This window comes from Uranotaenia lowii, chromosome 2 (assembly GCF_029784155.1).
Source record: "Uranotaenia lowii strain MFRU-FL chromosome 2, ASM2978415v1, whole genome shotgun sequence".
In the NCBI taxonomy this organism is placed as follows: domain Eukaryota; kingdom Metazoa; phylum Arthropoda; class Insecta; order Diptera; family Culicidae; genus Uranotaenia; species Uranotaenia lowii.
Genome location: NC_073692.1, coordinates 253,023,740 through 253,041,488, shown reverse-complemented (window position 1 = coordinate 253,041,488; position 17,749 = coordinate 253,023,740). Strand labels below are relative to the sequence as shown.

The window sequence follows — 17,749 nt, the reverse complement described above, 5'->3', positions numbered from 1 at the left end:
TTCGTGATGGTCCTGCTGCCTGGGCTTCTGAAGAAGGATTCAAACTCAAGTCAGAACAAAGTTTCTTTTTAGGTAGTAGCTCTTCAATACATTCCTGTTGATTTGGCCACTTGCGTAAATGTGATACCGGTCGGTGATATAAAACTCCTTCCTCATTTTGCACGACTGTGTCGGTTCCATTTCTTTCGACGACTTTAAATTTCTTGAGTTTGAATGTTGGTTCTAGTTTCCCGGTTTCGTAGTTTTTTAGCATAACAGTGTCACCAATTTCGATATCGGATAGTTTTGCTCGACGGCGTTTATCAGCATACAGCTTACCTTCCATTTTTTTTATTTGATCTTGGTCGCGTATCCCATCGTCTCGATATAAGTGAGGTTCCGTCCGCAATGATGGTAAAAGGTCTTTAACCGGCCGCCCCGTCATCAGTTCCATAGGCGCTTTTCCCGTCATCGAATGTGGCGTGGTATTCTACATATGAACATAATTTTTAAGTGCCTTCCGCCAATCCTCATTGGTTGCTTTAGCTATCTTTAAAGCTCTTAGGATGCCCCGGTTTTGACGTTCTACGAGGCCATTCATTTGTGGCCAGTAGGGAATCGTACGCACTAATCTTATATTTTTATTCAGGCAGTAGTTCCCAAATGCTTCGCTGCAAAAAGGTGGCCCATTATCACTCCGAATAGTTTCTGGGTACGTTTGTTCAGCGAAAATTCCTTCAAGGGCATCAATTGTTTTAGTAGCATCCGTGCCTTTCATCTCAATCACTTTCAAGAATCGGCTGTAATAATCAACTAAAACAAGAAACGTTGAAAACTCCTTCGCAGAAAAGAAATCTATCGCCAGTTCTTGCCAAGCTCTTTCTGGCATACTCTTTCGAAGCATTGGTTCTGGAGGCCCGTCTATTCTAACAGCAGCACACCCGACACATGTTTGTATTCGATCGACAACGTCATTATCCATGTAAGGCCACCAGAGTTTCTCTCTTAGGATTCTGCGCATAGTGACGATGCCTGGGTGGCCGCGATGAGCAATATTCAACGCCTTTGGTCTTAGAGATCTTGGTAATACTATGCGATCGTTTCTAACAATTATTTCATTAATGATACCAAGTTCTTTGGCGAATGCTGAGTAACGAACAAGACTCGGATGCCATTCTTGTGAACTTATAGATTTCATTACCTCGCTCAACGTTGCATCTTTAGAAGTTTCGTTTTTAATTTCCTCCAATGTAATTGCAGACATCCCCTCTCCTATGGCACACAGGAAATGCTCCGACGACTCATCGAAAGAGGTTTGTGATTCAGTACAAAGTCGTGATAAAATGTCCGATATGTTAGTTGATCCCGGGATATGTTTTATGTCAAAGGTATACGGTTGCAACCGAAGTGCCCAAGCTTCTGCTCGAGAACAAGCACGTTTACCATTTTGGTGCTTTCCTCCGAATATGTACTCAAGAGTTTTGTGGTCGGTATACACTGTAAAGTTGGTGCCAAAAAGAAAGTGGTAAAACTTTTCTACCGCCCAGACGACGGCAAGTGCCTCACGCTGAGTTTGAGGGTAGACTCGTTCAGCCTTGGTTAGTCCCTTGGAAGCAAAGCTTATTATTCTTGGAACGTTTTGTATGTTTCGCTGTGTAAGTACGGCTCCGAGCCCCACGGGCGATGCATCTACATAGAGCTCTATAGGATCTTTTGGATCGAAAAATCCAAGTCGCCGCACAGTGTTTGATAGTTCGTAACGCAAATCGTTAAACGCTTTGGATTGATCTTCTCCAAACACATTGATTTCCCCTCGAACATATTTCCGCAAAGCTTCAGTTCTTGTTGACATGTTAGGAATGAAATGCCCCACAAAATTAATTAAGCCTAAAAAGCTTCTAACTTCTTCTTTAGTTTTTGGCATTTGGAAGTTTTTGATAGCGTTAATCTTTTCATCGGAAGGGCTGATACCTTTTGAACTAACCGTGAAACCAAGTATTTCTATTTCAGTCATTCTAAATGAGCATTTCTCTTCATTAAGCTTAGCATTGTTCTGTTCCAACACATGCAAAACTTCCTGCAGTCGAGAATCGTGCTCTTCTTTGGTTCTGCCCGCTACTATTATATCGTCGATATACACTATAACACCCTCAATACCGGCAAGCATTTCCGTCATAACGCGCTGAAAAATCTCCGGCGCGCAATTTATTCCAAACATGAGTCTTTTGTATCTCATAAGCCCTCGGTTTGTCATAAATGTTGTGATTGGTCTTGAATCTGGGTGTAGCTCAATGTGGTGGTAAGCCGACGTAATATCTAATTTCGAGAAGATCTTAGCTCCATTTAGCTTATTCAAAAATGTATCTATTTTTGGTAGCGGGTAGTGCTCACGTTGTATTGCCTCGTTTGGATAACGCATGTTAATACAGAGCCTGATTTCTCCTTTAGCTTTCGGAACAATGACCATCGGAGAAATCCACTCCGGGGGTCCATTGGCCGGCTCGATTATATCCTGTTCTAACAAGTCTTTTATTTTCCTATCTACTTGTTCTTCTAAAGCCACTGGAATCCGCAAGTACGAGATTTTACGAGGAGGAACTGAGGGATCTATCGACAGTTTAACTTGGATATTCGGGAACTTTGGAAAGCTAGATGACTTCAACTCGACGTTCTGGACATCGAGGCCTATTTTGAGGACTTTTAAATCTTCCGCAGTACGTTTACTTAGCAAAGATTTGTGTGCCCCTTGAATTACGAAGAATTCAGCATAGCATTTTGGTTTATCATCGTTCACTGTGATCCATGCTTCGAAACTAACAAGTACCCTCAACGGCTGAGGACTGGCATATGCTGAAAATTGCTTTTCACATCCGAATATTTTTTTGAAAATTATTGCATTATTTTTTAAAAGAGAAGACCAAACTTGTTCTGTAACTGTATTGATTGCCGATCCTGAATCGATCAAAAATTGCACTGGGAAGGTATCTATGAAGCAAACAATATTTTCGCTATTGCATGGTTTTTCCTGATAAGAGAACAGAATGAAATTAGGATTTGAATTTTGTCATTTATTTCAATAAGTTAGTTCAATTTATGACGGCAGTATATAAACATAATTTGTATAGTAAAAGTGAATACTTATTAAAACTTTATTACTCTACCTTAGGTGACAAATCTCTTCTGTATTGACGAGCTGGATTGTATTCTGTTTGCTGATCCTCATTAACAGAGTTTGCTTCCTGTCTGCTTCTTGGCTTCTGGATTCTGTTATAAGCTCTTCGTCGTGATCTACATTGCTTTGCAAAATGCCCTCGGAAACCGCATTTATTACATTTTGCAATCCTAGCAGAACAGTCGCGAGATTCAGTATCATGTCTATCGGATCCACATCTCGAACACTCCGATTGGCTTTCCTGTCCGCTAAAGTTTCTCCGAGCATCAGAAAATTGGCCAGAGTTTGAATATCTCACACGGTTCCTTGCTCCTGACGTCCTCTGGATTGCTGATACATTTGATGTTTCCGCTTCATTTTTCAATGGATGCATACGTTCTTTTTGTATCGAGAGAATTTCCCGATTGATCGCATAGTTAATTAATTCATCCAAACTCATAGTATTTTCTAATCCTTTATCCCTGACGCGCTCGTCCCTTGCTCCCATTGTAACTTGTTGTAAGATTTCCTTTTCCTCTCTGTCGTGGAAATCGCACCGGTTAGCTTGTGTGCGGAGTCGCAGAATAAATTGATTGAATGACTCCCCGTAAGATTGTTTAAGTGCCCGGAAAACTTCAAGCTCAACTCGTTCGTTTCGCTTACCCACGAAGAAATGATTCAAGCGTTTAACTGCATTATCGTATTCAGGTATCTCCGAAGGCATCAATGGCACTTTTACAGGTTCCGGATAAATTTCAGTTTGTACTGGTCTGCAGTTGTAGTAAAAGTGCTGAAGTTTCCGCCCCCCTCGGGCGAGTAAGTATAAAAGTTTCTCGTGTTGCGATTGAATTTGCTTTATTTCGAGAATAAGTTCGAAGGCTCGATGCCACTCTTCCCACTCCCGGCGGAGATCCGATGCATCTACTGCACCATTGAACGGTTCTAGTGGCCACTGATCCATCTGAAACAATAATTTGCTGCTAAATATTTGTTACTTTTTTTTGTGATACGCTTACTATTTGCATTTATTTATCGAAAATAAAAAGAATCGTTCTTTGTTTGTTTCATTTGTTTTATTTGTACATCATATCCGGAGAAATTTACTTGTTTTCAATTTCAATTTCAATTTGGAACTCATAACCTCAATTAGCAATCCTTCTCATTTTCCTTACGGCGTGTTCGTAAATTGATTTTTTCTATCGAAGTGATTTTTTTTATCGATGCTGGCGTTCGTAAATTCCAAACAAACGTATGCAAAAGCATATGGAAAGTGATTTGACATCTACCAAACAAATCAATCGACTGATGCATCACCCAAAAAAATCAATTTACGAACGCGCCGTTAATAACGCATTTATTTGCAAAGTGATTTGTCCAATAATATGACACTTTCAGCTCTACGGAAATCAATTCCGGACTTGCTTTCACTGCTCTTCAGTTTTCTAACTGGACTTGCATATTCTTACGCTTCGGTTGAAAATAACCGGACTCGCATAGCTCTACAGAATTAAATTCCGGACTTGCTTTATCTGCTCTTCGGTTTTTTCGACCGGACTAGCATTTGGTTCCTTCCGCCACGAAAATATTTTAACTCACCAAATTTAAATTTTCTTACAGTGCTACGGTTAATCGAACCGGACTCACTTTTTCATAGGCTCTTCGGTTTCCGACCGGACTTTATTCAATTCGCCATTTTGTTTTATTTCATAACTTTCAAGGTTTTGCCGTTTTAGACTCTTCGCGACAGAATAACTGAAAAAAAATATTTAGCCTAGAAGACTCACCTTCACGCAGCGAAAAGATTTTTTATTTCAAAGGAAAGTGCCGCAAAAACAAAGGATTTTTTCCTTTGATTTTGGGATAAATAAAAATTCCTTTGGTTCAAATGAATTTTTCTTTGTTTCGAAGAATTTTTCTTTTGAAAAATCTTTGAATCAAAATTCTAATCCTTTGAAACGAAAAACAGTTTCATTTGATACAAAGTTGTTTTCGTTTGCTACAATGTAACATAGATTTAGATTTAAAAGCATTCATTCATTGAACTCTTTCCCATTTATTCCAATTGGAAGAAATATTTTCAGTTGTTCCGAAGTTCCTATTAGTAATATTAAATAATAAAAAGAAAAATATAAAATTTTAATTCTTTTTTATTCACGAGCTTAAAAAAACACTTGTTCACTAAATAAATAATTGAATGATCCGATCCTAAATTTCGGTGACAAAGTTTACCAGTCTGGCGTAGAGGCATTTCTTCGTGAGCTGACTTCCGGAAGCAATTCTCGTTGCTGGCTTTCCTCGCTATCCGACTGGTGGTTGCCGCTGAAGATCGGGCCGAAGATAAACTAACCGCTGAATTTCGGGTGGAATCAGCAGTGGTCCTGTAACAATGCAAGCGCTTATAGAAATTCTTAAATATTCCCTTTTTTATTAACGGATACACTTACCATTCTTCATCCTGAATTCTCCTTAGCTAACTCTGATCAACTGGTTTAGATTTTTAACACAACCTACCAAACTCAATTCTATTTTTCTGTTTTATTCATCTTGCTCAATCCAAAATAACTCTAAGTTTGAAGTTTTTATTTAAAGAAATTATTCCTTTCCATCGAAAGCATTTTTCTTTGGTTAAAAGAAAATTTACTTTGTTTCAAAAGAAATATGCAATTGAACAAATGTCTTTTAAATCAAAGAATTTCTTTAAAATCAAAGTCCAAAATTATTCGATTCAAAAAATTTATTCTTTCCTTCAAAAATTATTTATTTGAATCAAAACCATAATTCATTGATTCAAAGAAATCAAGAGTTTGATTCCAAAAAATGAATTTTTTGATTCAAAGTCAGTTTTGTTTTGTATCAAAATCCAAGTTTTCTCTGCGTGTTGTTCTATCCTACCGACTGCGCCAAATTGTAGAATCTTCCAGATTTGCAATTGAAACAATTCGCACTTTAAACGCACAATAGATTTTATTGACCACTCAGTTCAACGTACGGAAAGCTAACTGATTTTATTCAAATAGATACACGCTTAACAAACAAGATTCAATTATCCATTGCGGTACACACTTGCATTCACAGAACCAAATTATTATTATTATAAACCAACTCTACAATATTCTAAAGTGAAGTAAATATTATAGTTTTCGAGCACCGGGAAAAAAGCTCTTATGATCGTTAAATCATTTTAATCTACAAAATACGCACTGCAACATGATGTACACATTGTTCCCAAATTTTCACCTTAATTAATTTTTTGATTTTTCGCTATAAGTCAATTTTAAAACGCGTTTTTACTTTAACTTGTTGACTCGGTGCGTATAGAGCACAATTGATCGAGGCACGATGAGCATTTTCTGCCATAGCGTCTAGCAGCGAAATCAGCTCGATGAAGTCAACTGAATTATAGAGCCACAGCTTGACTAGTTTACATCTAACGATTTAGCCTTTTGGTTAGATGTCGGAGAGGTAATCAGAAGACTCGAGTTCGATTCCTGGTGGAGGTGATTTTTTTTTATTTACTATTCATTATCGATTATTTTGATTGTTGCGTTATGCGGATAGTAGCATCATCCGCCAAACAAAGCACCAGAAACATAATGTATGAGTGTGTGTAAATTGTTTGTATTTTACAAACAGATATACATTTTTCTGTTTTTGCTATGTTTGACGGATCTACGACTCACCGTTTAGTGCAAAATGCATCGATCATGAATGGTAAATGAAAAAAGAACCACCTCGACCAGGAATCGAACTCGAGTCCAGTGATTACCTCTCCGAACCTAACCAATAGGCAAAATCGTCAGATAAAACAAGTCAAGCTGTAGCTCTATAATTCAATTGACTTCATCGAGTTAAATTCGTTGCTAGGTTCTACGACAGAAAATGCTCATCGTGCCCCGATAAATGGTGGTAAGACTGCTCCAGTAAGGGTTCTCATTAGGCCTCTACAGCTAGTTTTCAACTTTTTCAAAAAACAAAAAAATTAAAATGCATTTTTAAACGTTTTTATCTACTTCTTCAAGTTTAAGCCAGTTAGGAAATATACGTTTTTACTGTCAGAACTCGAAACAATGAAATAATTCATAGATTATAGCTGTTTTCTATGGTGAAATTCGCGTACTTCTTAAGGTGCCCATTATGCCCTTATCTCCACTAAATACGATTCTTGTTCGTCTTTGGTTGGTCGTTTGAATGCGATTGATGAATGCTTGACTATGACATTCTTTTAGCTTCACACGACTGGGGGATCAGTGAGTGGAAAACGAATAGACCCCATTTGAGGAACAGTCAATTGAGTTTGACGGAACAAGAGGCTTCACAGCTTCACGCCTCTTGACGGTGAATTTTCTTAAGCCTGATCAGGCTGTACTCCATTTCCCCGAAAACTTTTACCCAGAATGAAAAATCCCCGGAATTTCAATCTCCAGAAAACAACTTTCCCAGAATTTTTTTTCCTTGGAATGAACAATTTCCCAGAAAATTTTTCGCCAGAATGAATCATTTCCCAGAAAATTTTTCGCCTGAATTACCATTTCCCAGAAAATTTAAAATATTATTAAACGGGACTTTGAAAAAAATAGTTTTTTTTTCACAAAAATTCTGCCGGGGTCTGCCGGTGCTTTAGTAAGTATAAAATCAAGTACCCAAACCTTTAATAAAGTACAATACTGGTTCAAAAATAAATTGAGATGGAAATTTTCAAACAATTATAAGTAAATAAGATTAAACTAGAGGGGGAAACAAAACTACGAGAAAAAAATCCAGGTTTCGGGCATTCTAAGACATTTTCTATTCTGGGGAAATGGTCCCTTCTGGGAAATGGTCCATTCTGGAAAAAAAAATCTGGAAAATGGTCCCTTCTGGGGAAAACAATTCTGGTAAATGGTGCATTCTGGTAAAAAAAATCTGGGATATGGTTCATTCTGGGGTTTCATTTCGGATGTTTGACATTCTGGGGAAAAATCATTCTGGGTAAATGTTTTTGGGCTTTTGGGATACAATCGCCTGATCATAACTATTAAACTGATAAATAAAAGTTTTTCAGTTAACATTCTAATGTTGAACACATTCTTATTTAATTTTTGGCATTTCGGCGAGTTGTGAAAATTCAAGGTAGAATATTTAGAAAGAACATGAAAGTATTATAGGTGGAAAGATCAAAGCTAGAGCGCTTTGGGTAGAAGAAATTGAATAGTTGGTGAAAATGTGAGCAGGGCTTTTGTTGTGTGAACAGCTTTTGAACTACTTGCGTGATTCTTTGCCGCGCGCCGTTTCAATGTTGATAGGAAGCGATGAAGAAACCCATCGCATTCCTACCCACATTGAAACACGGACGGGTCGAACACATGTGAGATTGTGTCCGACCGGGCAAAAAATCACCCAAGCAGCGCTCACATGTGCTGTTCTATTGCTAAGCCAATTCTATCGATGCGTGCTACTTTTTTAGGTACATCGGATGGTTGCTACTTTTGTTTTCGCATATTATTCCCGTTCGACCCGTCCGTGTTTCAATGTGGGTAGGAATGCGATGGGTTTCTTCATCGCTTCCTATCAACATTGAAACGGCGCGCGGCAAAGAATCACGCAAGTAGTTCAAAAGCTGTTCACACAACAAAAGCCCTGCTCACATTTTCACCAACTATTCAATTTCTTCTACCCAAAGCGCTCTAGCTTTGATCTTTCCACCTATAATACTTTCATGTTCTTTCTAAATATTCTACCTTGAATTTTCACAACTCGCCGAAATGCCAAAAATTAAATAAGAATATATCCCAGCGGCGATTAAAATAAGATAACAATGTTGAACACAAAAATTCTCATGGTAAATTAAACTAGACTCAAAACTTTAAAAATAAGGCATTTTAACATTCCATATTTTTGAAACGAAGGGTCCATCGCAATTGATATTATTTTTCAGTTTTCATATTTAAGGCAGAAACACAATACAGCGTCGGTCGTCGCGTCACGTCAGCGGTCAACGCTGTCGATAAGTACTAAAACGCGGACGCGACGCACCCGACGATTTTTGCATCACAATTCAGCGTCAAGAGACCTCTAAGATGTCTCTTGACGCTGAATTGTGATGTAAAAATCTTCGGGTGCGTCGCGTCCGCGTTTTAGTACTTATCGACAGCGTTGACCGCTGACGTGACGCGACGACCGACGCTGTATTGTGTTTCTGCCTTTAGACTAACAAAGATTTCATATTTTGCTTGAGTTAAAGTTTAGAAGTCAAAATTATTTGCAAATATTTTATGACATTGACCGCTCAGTTCGGTTTTTCTTTGCACGGTCATAATAGGTATCTCTTGAAATCTTCAGAAAACCCTTTGAAATTTATATTGACGTAAACTAAGTCTTTTTCAATTTCCATTAAAAAAAACGAACAGAAGCTTGCCTCCAGTTGGTGACAAGGCAAGCCGGACGCAGCGCAGAGAAAACAGCGGGCGATGAACAAACTGGTGGACTGTCGTCTATTTTCAAATATGGAAAAAATTCTTGCAGTTCCTTCTTTTACAGTAATTGATATTCAATGTAGCTATTGTTAGTCCTTAATTGAACATGTCGTCTGTTAATCTTGTAAAGTATATACCATAAAATAAGCGAGGAATGAAAATCATAAAATGTCTCACCTGTTTGAGTAAAATGTCTAACATTAAGATGCAACAAGTAAGATTATGTTCGGCGTCGCTGGAAAATTCTGTATGTCTAGATATTGGCGCTTCATCGTCGGAAATTGCCGAAGTGTTTCCGGAATCATCTTCTACGACAGGAGCTGAAAGAAAGAAAGTGAGGATTAATTTAACTGATAACGATGAATTCGAATTTCTAACAGATGGAGCTCCTTCTCGGTGGTTGTACGTCTTTTTCCTTCGTGGTTTTAACACCACTGCTTCTTCCAGATTTATCCGAATGTGATTCAGCCTGCACCCCATGTTTCATGATTCTCACTCCATCGCCAAACATGGCGAACAGTTGAGGCAACGGAATGAGGATTTCTAACTTGGTTAAATTTTGCAACCAGTGAAGGGCCTGTTGTTGAACTTTGGCCGTCGTTTTCTCAAATCTTATTGTAACAAAATTGTACATTGCCTTCGCGTCGAAACCGAGCGGGGACATATCCGGATCAAGTATTTTACTGAGAACAATTTTCAGTTCTTGTAGTTCTTTTTCCGGCACATCGTTTGTCACTGCTTCCATCCAGTGGGGCATAACGGTATCCCATATTTGTTGCGTGATTATCTCATAAGGAATGAGACAGATCAAACGCTGGAGACCTTCCTTCAAGTGAGATGTCCTGGATGCAAGTGTATCCCAATGCCCTCCAACCCTAGAATACTCTGGGGGATGTGGTAAGAGACAATCGATAAACTCTTTGTAATGACTATCACAGACATCCTTCAGCCAACCACAAACGTGATCCAGTTTAAGTTTTTCCAATGTACTTTCAGCTTGTCCGTCATACGAATATGCTGTGATGTGAAACCAATGAAATAGCATAGATAATAGACGCCCTAGTATTTCGATCGGCGTATCTGCTGTTGGTTTGCATCTTCCCACGAGCAGCCATATTCCATAGCGGCCCAACAGTTGACGATCCTCAAGCGTAAGTGTGTCTTGTGGCCCGTTTCCAGGACTAGACTTAGAATCACTAGCCGAATCACGCCCAAAGTCAAGGTTCAGGGGTTTGGCTTCTCTGAGAAGGCTGATCACAGCTTCGACCATATAGGTTTGCATTTCGGCGTCCATCATCATCATTGGAGGCAGACTTCTATGGACAATGTGATCGATTCCTCGCCGACTATTATGGCGATTTCCGTGACATTGGGCGCAATATCGTATCGGATGATTTCCATTGTAGCTTGCACATTCGCTCGAAAAACAAATGGAGACCGCAGATTTATCACTCGACCTACAATTCTGGAAAGTTAAAAAATGCTTTTAGCGATGAGTTTTCACATTAACATTTCGCAATTCATACCTTGTTCTCGCATATCATCGATACTTGTTGCATAGGATGAAGAATGTCTCCGAACAGTAAATCTGGATGATCGCGGTGAATTTCATTGGCACATTCAATACAAAGATAGAGGGGTGGGGGAGAATCGGTGGCATATAATATACTGATACAGTGATCATAACAAACTTTAACTGCTTCAGCATTTCCTGCATTCGGGCAAGACTCTCGTTGGCACACGAAAGGTATCAGATTATTGGTGAATTTACACAGCAATCCCTTACGATCGAATAGGTTCGGATCGAAAGCAGGCCAATAGTAAAATAACAGTTTGGCAGCTGACGCACGACTAGCCGCTGTACCATAAGCAATAACACACAGTAAATCCTTAGCAACGTTGTGCTTCAGGCGCATCAAACACTCTAGCAACTGACAATGATGGGCAGGATTATTTGAGTATTGGAAAACTAGCATTATAACAGCAGACACCGATTGACAAGCGTGACATTCCTGGTCATCGTCACTTTGCCGAGCTAAAAAGATAGAAACGTATACAAATTCGTATAATTTTAAAAATATAACGATCAAGCTTTTCGAACATACTTATAGTAAACGGTAGTATAAAGTAGCACAAATAGTTTATGATTTCCTGGTGTAACGTGGGTGATAAAACAGAGATACTCGATGCAGCCAAGTACGGCAGATTATCGATCAAATCCCTGTCCAAGAATGGAAGGATACATCCAAGACACTGTAGCAGAGCTTTTCCAAACTGATTGAGTCCATTCTGTATGCTTGAGGCAACATCGAGCAGCATTGTAAGCGCATTGTAGAGATTTTGATACTCCAAGTTTGGGTAGCTCGACATTCGAACTTGATCCAGCGATGGGTCCTTGATCATTTCCAGCGGTGAACATGGTACGTCCTTCAGAACAGCTAATAAACGGAAAATAATTTATTTCCATTTCAGATTTCAGATCTAGATTCCAGATTAAGATTTTAGATTTTAGATTCAGATTTCAGATTCAGATTTAAGATACAGATTCCAGATTCAGATTTCAGATTCAGATTTCAGATTCAGATTTCAGATTCAGATTTCAGATTCAGATTTCAGATTCAGATTTCAGATTCAGATTTCAGATTTCAGATTTCAGATTCAGATTTCAGATTCAGATTTCAGATTCAGATTTCAGATTCAGATTTCAGATTCAGATTTCAGATTCAGATTTCAGATTCAGATTTCAGATTCAGATTTTAGATTCAGATTTCAGATTCAGATTTCAGATTCAGATTTCAGATTCAGATTTCAGATTCAGATTTCAGATTCAGATTTCAGATTCAGATTTCAGATTCAGATTTCAGATTCAGATTTCAGATTCAGATTTCAGATTCAGATTTCAGATTCAGATTTCAGATTCAGATTTCAGATTCAGATTTCAGATTCAGATTTCAGATTCAGATTTCAGATTCAGATTTCAGATTCAGATTTCAGATTCAGATTTCAGATTCAGATTTCAGATTCAGATTTCAGATTCAGATTTCAGATTCAGATTTCAGATTCAGATTTCAGATTCAGATTTCAGATTCAGATTTCAGATTCAGATTTCAGATTCAGATTTCAGATTCAGATTTCAGATTTAAGATTCAGATTTCAGATTCAGATTTCAGATTCAGATTTCAGATTCAGATTTCAGATTCAGATTTCAGATTCAGATTTCAGATTCAGATTTCAGATTCAGATTTCAGATTCAGATTTCAGATTCAGATTTCAGATTCAGATTTCAGATTCAGATTTCAGATTCAGATTTCAGATTCAGATTTCAGATTCAGATTTCAGATTCAGATTTCAGATTCAGATTTCAGATTTCAGATTCAGATTTCAGATTCAGATTTCAGATTCAGATTTCAGATTCAGATTTCAGATTCAGATTTCAGATTCAGATTTCAGATTCAGATTTCAGATTCAGATTTCAGATTCAGATTTCAGATTCAGATTTCAGATTCAGATTTCAGATTCAGATTTCAGATTCAGATTTCAGATTCAGATTTCAGATTCAGATTTCAGATTCAGATTTCAGATTAAGATATCAGATTCAGATTTCAGATTTCAGATTCAGATTTTAGATTCAGATTTCAGATTCAGATTTCAGATTCAGATTTCAGATTCAGATTTCAGATTCAGATTTCAGATTCAGATTTCAGATTCAGATTTCAGATTTCAGATTCAGATTTCAGATTCTTAAGATAAGTTAACCACCGTTAATTAATTTTGTAAATTTATTTTTCGGCATATCGGTGAAAAGTAGTTATGAAATTGATAAAGATGGATAGAGAAGTGAGAAGAAAATTTACAGATGTTGAAAAGAGCGAAAGAGCATTTTTGCGAGGAAACTTATTAACGTACACCATACTTTACCCTGCAACATTTCATTATTTAGGAGAAGTAGTACCGGGATAGAGGTGGCACTACCTTAACCTATACAATGAAATCTGGTTGGTCCGAAGTCTACATGTGGTGAACACGTATACTCCGGACGGGCTGCCAACTACTTTTCACCGATATGCCGAAAAATAAATTTACAAGATTTCAGATTCAGATTTCAGATTCAGATTTCAGATTCAGATTTCAGATTCAGATTTCAGATTCAGATTTCAGATTCAGATTTCAGATTCAGATTTCAGATTCAGATTTCAGATTCAGATTTCAGATTCAGATTTCAGATTTCAGATTTCAGATTCAGATTTCAGATTTCAGATTCAGATTTGTTATTTGTAATTTGTAATTTATTAAGGGGGGGGTAGGGTCTAACACTTTCAAAAAATCGATTTTTTTATTTTTTTATTTTCTTATTGCAAAACATTTCAAGAATGTTGTGTCAAATTTTCAAGTCAATTGAAGCAAAACTGTAGAAGTTATAGGCCTTTATCCCCTCCTATCTAATACTGCAAGAATGCAAGAGCAGAAACTTCAAACGCGTTTTTCTCGAAAGCACATTTTTAAAGTCCGTGGACATCGTCATTTGAAAACTACTTATCCGATTCTTTTCAAATTTGGATCATATATTCTACATATCAAATACCAGACCCCAACGTTTTTCTTTTTTGATTTTTTTACTTTGGGGAGATTTTAGAGGTGAAAAATGGCGGATTTTTAAGTGAAAAATCGTAGTTTTTACTTCAAACAGCCACACAAATTTCATAAAAATATTTTTAAGTTAAACAAAAACGTTGGGGTCCAGAAAAACATCTATTAAAAATATTTTGCTCCGATTTTTTGACTTCAGATGATTTTGTGCTGAGATACAGTGTCCACCGCAAATCCTGTTTTCTAAAAGGCATCCTCGAAAATGCTCCGTCACCGGCTCATTTTTCAATATTTTTCTACGAAAAAATTACTAAATGTTCTTTTAACAATGCTTTGTATAATGCAAAAAATTTGAATACAATTGTTTGAACGATAGCTCTAGAAAAAAATCGTGAAAATGGTGTTTTTTTTATACCCGTTAGACCCTACCCCCCCCTTAACTTAAACGTAGCCTATCAGTTACAATGAACTATTAATTCAGGTTAAGGAAAACCTCAGATTCAGATTTTAGATTCAGATTTCAGATTCAGATTTCAGATTCAGATTTCAGATTCAGATTTCAGATTCAGATTTCAGATTCAGATTTCAGATTCAGACTTCAGATTCAGATTTCAGATTCAGATTTCAGATTCAATTTCAGATTCAGATTTCAGATTCAGATTTCAGATTCCAGATTCAGATTTCATGTTTAGATTTCAGATTCAGATTTTGGATTCAGATTCAGATTTGAGCTTCAGATTTCATATTTCAGATGTCAGATTTCAGATGCAGCTGTCAAATTGAGATTTGAGACTCAGATCTTGGATTCAGATTTCAGATGTCAGATTTAAGATTTACGTCCTGATTTAAAATTTCAGATTCAAATTTTCATGGGATTTTGATATCTATTCTCAAATATTCTTTCAAGCCAATAAAAGTTTTTCTTTTTTCTAGAATTCCTTGCCATATTTTTTTCTTAATAAGATGCTTCCAAATAAGGTCCTTTGAAAACTTGTTACATGAAACTTACTCAAAAGAGTTTGCGAAAAGTATTTAATTGTATTCGCGATATCGGATCCTGAAGGTGCGGGGATTTGATTACTCAATAGTCTCACATGATATTCATGTAAGCAGCGAAGTTTCGCTTGAACTGGAAAAATAGAACAAAATTAATTAAGACGCTTAATGTAAAATTTATGGCATTTGCGAAATAAAGATAACTTACAAGCAGCACCCCTTGTGCCCATGTTCACAAGTTGAACTCTAAAGCTTCCCGTCATTGAAATGTTATTTAGCTTTCTATAATCCTTATATATAATCTACTGTAATTTGCTTTCATGAAACTTCGAAACTACATTATCTTATGTAACATTCACCAAACACGCCCTTTTTCTACCAAGCTGTTTTTATAAGTAACGTGACCAACAACAATAATGTTATTCAGTCAGTAAGAAGCTATTCACAAATACTTCACTATTCAATAACAATTAATCTTCTATTCTATCAAAACTCCTAACATTAACAATTTTCTTCGGAGATGAAAATTTTCCCAACTTCCTGCAAGATGGCTGGCTCTTGAATGAAAAATCAATAAGTGACGTATAGGTCGGTGTGTTCGAGCATTCCAGCACAGGAAAACATCTGCCATCACATCGGGGAGAAAATCCCGTGGAAAGTGCGAAGGAGGAAAATCGCCAGTCAGCTGAGATGAAAATGTTTACAAACATACGCAAACGCGTCTGGAGCTCGGATCAGCTGCTTCGTAAATACGTAAATCAACAGGTAACGCACACTTTTGCGGCCGGCCACGTGGATCCGATGAGCGTTGTTTATGTTTACAAAACATCACATTTGGGGAACATCCATAAGGTAGTTTTTCAAGTTCCTCAATTTTACTTTTTTATTACAACTTTTCATTTAGAGTCATATAATTTTATAAATTTCAAAAATGGTATTTTCACTCAATTGTTCAAAATGGCTTCATCCATGGACGTTCCTTGTACACATTTTTTTATCGTGTATTATATACATTTTGTCAGCTAAACAGTATTGTCAAACTTCCTAGGAACAGACTCGTTAGTTATTTATTATTATTTTTGAAAAAGCTACCATTTCCAAAAATAATGTTCCGGTTCTGATATTAATTGTTGAGTTAAGGCAAGGCCTGATTAAGGGGCGGTGGGCAATGGAGGCAATTGCCCCCGGCTCAGGAGAGCCTCCCGAGGGATAAAAAGTTTGAACATTACTATAACCATACCACTTCAATTTCTACAAATAGATGAAAATAATCTAAACTTGAAAATCGGAATTAATATTTGAAATATAACTACTAAAGTGGTCCCGTGAAATGATACCTGGAAAATTTTGTTTTTTCTTACAAAAATTAAGGGGGCTCACTAGAGTAAGCAGTGGAGGAGTTCTCCTGCATTTTGCGGGCTGAGAATATCAAATCTTGGTATATATTTTCAATATTTTCAACCCATAATCTGGACAAAAATAATGTGAACCGAATGATTAATAAGAAAATGAAGAAAATCATCTCGAATTTTAATTTTTCTTATCGAAACATATCAGTCAGGATATTCAGAACAAAAGACGAAGAATTAAGAAAAACATCTCCTCATTTTCATTATATACAAACGTCTTGCACAATAATACACTGAACCTCGAAAATACTCAAACTTGAGAACTTTCCCCGCCAACCCGAATGAAACTCCCTCCCTACAGGTTTGGCTTTTGGAGGCATAACCCATAGTTAAGCTCTTAAAGGAGAACTCATCCTCCAAATTCTGATACCACAATAAAATGGAAATAAAAAAAAAAATACTGCAGGTACGGGAATCACACCCATACCTGCAATGGCTTTGCGATTACCATCTCAGGATGCTAACCGCTCGACCACCGGAGAGTTGTTGAGAGAGGCAGCTACATCATCGAATATGCGAGACTTTCTTCGAATGAAGCGGGAATAAAAGTTATCCAAAAAAAAACAGTTCTTCGCTTTGAACTTACCCCTCAAACCTAAATCTGTCACGATGGAGGTAACAGAATCAGATGCGCTTACAACAAAAAACCCCCAAAAAACAGTTCTTCGCTTGAAGGACAAGTTTGGCGTATTGGCAAGCTGTAATTTTTTCACAAACTTAAGTTGTCAATCTTGAACTTAGGTTTGGCGGGTGGCAGTTCTCATGTTTGGGTATTTTCTATTTTCAGTGTAATGCTTGTTAATACATAATGTACGTTTACTTTCCAAGTAATAGTTACTGCACTTAAATAGCAGCTAATTTCGCAAAAACTTCTCGCCAGAAGCTATCGTTTAGTAACATTTTGACAAGTCGTTAGTGCTTATGGATTCTTGGGATAAACTTTTACATTTTTTGTTATTTTATAAATATGCAGTTTATGAATATATTCACGTTCACTCAAATAAGTTTAGAGTCTTTATGATAAACATTTCAGAATTTTACTCGGGAAATATCCGGGTTAAAAACGGGTAGGGGAGATGAGGGCATAATGGCCACTAGACTGCCCCAAATTTGTATGGGAAATTTAAAACCTGTAAAATGTTATACGCTGCAGGCTAAAATTGGTCCTGGGCCTA

The 17,749-nt window shown here is 37.2% G+C and overlaps 1 protein-coding gene across 2 annotated transcripts in view; it reads right to left on the bottom strand.

The window, feature by feature from the left end:
* The window catches only part of LOC129741414 (protein unc-79 homolog), a 43,917-nt gene extending 28,183 nt beyond the window's left edge, over positions 1 to 15,734 (bottom strand). For both annotated transcript variants that reach the window (XM_055733136.1, XM_055733137.1), the window contains exons 1-6: positions 15,374 to 15,734; positions 15,179 to 15,298; positions 11,688 to 12,020; positions 11,109 to 11,617; positions 9,961 to 11,047; positions 9,760 to 9,902 (exon numbers count right to left, since the gene is read on the bottom strand). In XM_055733136.1, coding sequence (XP_055589111.1) covers positions 9,760 to 9,902; positions 9,961 to 11,047; positions 11,109 to 11,617; positions 11,688 to 12,020; positions 15,179 to 15,298; positions 15,374 to 15,428 — 2,247 coding nt within the window. In that variant the 5' untranslated portion in view covers positions 15,429 to 15,734. The remainder of the gene's footprint in view (positions 1 to 9,759; positions 9,903 to 9,960; positions 11,048 to 11,108; positions 11,618 to 11,687; positions 12,021 to 15,178; positions 15,299 to 15,373) is intronic.
* Positions 15,735 to 17,749: the final 2,015 nt, after the last annotated feature.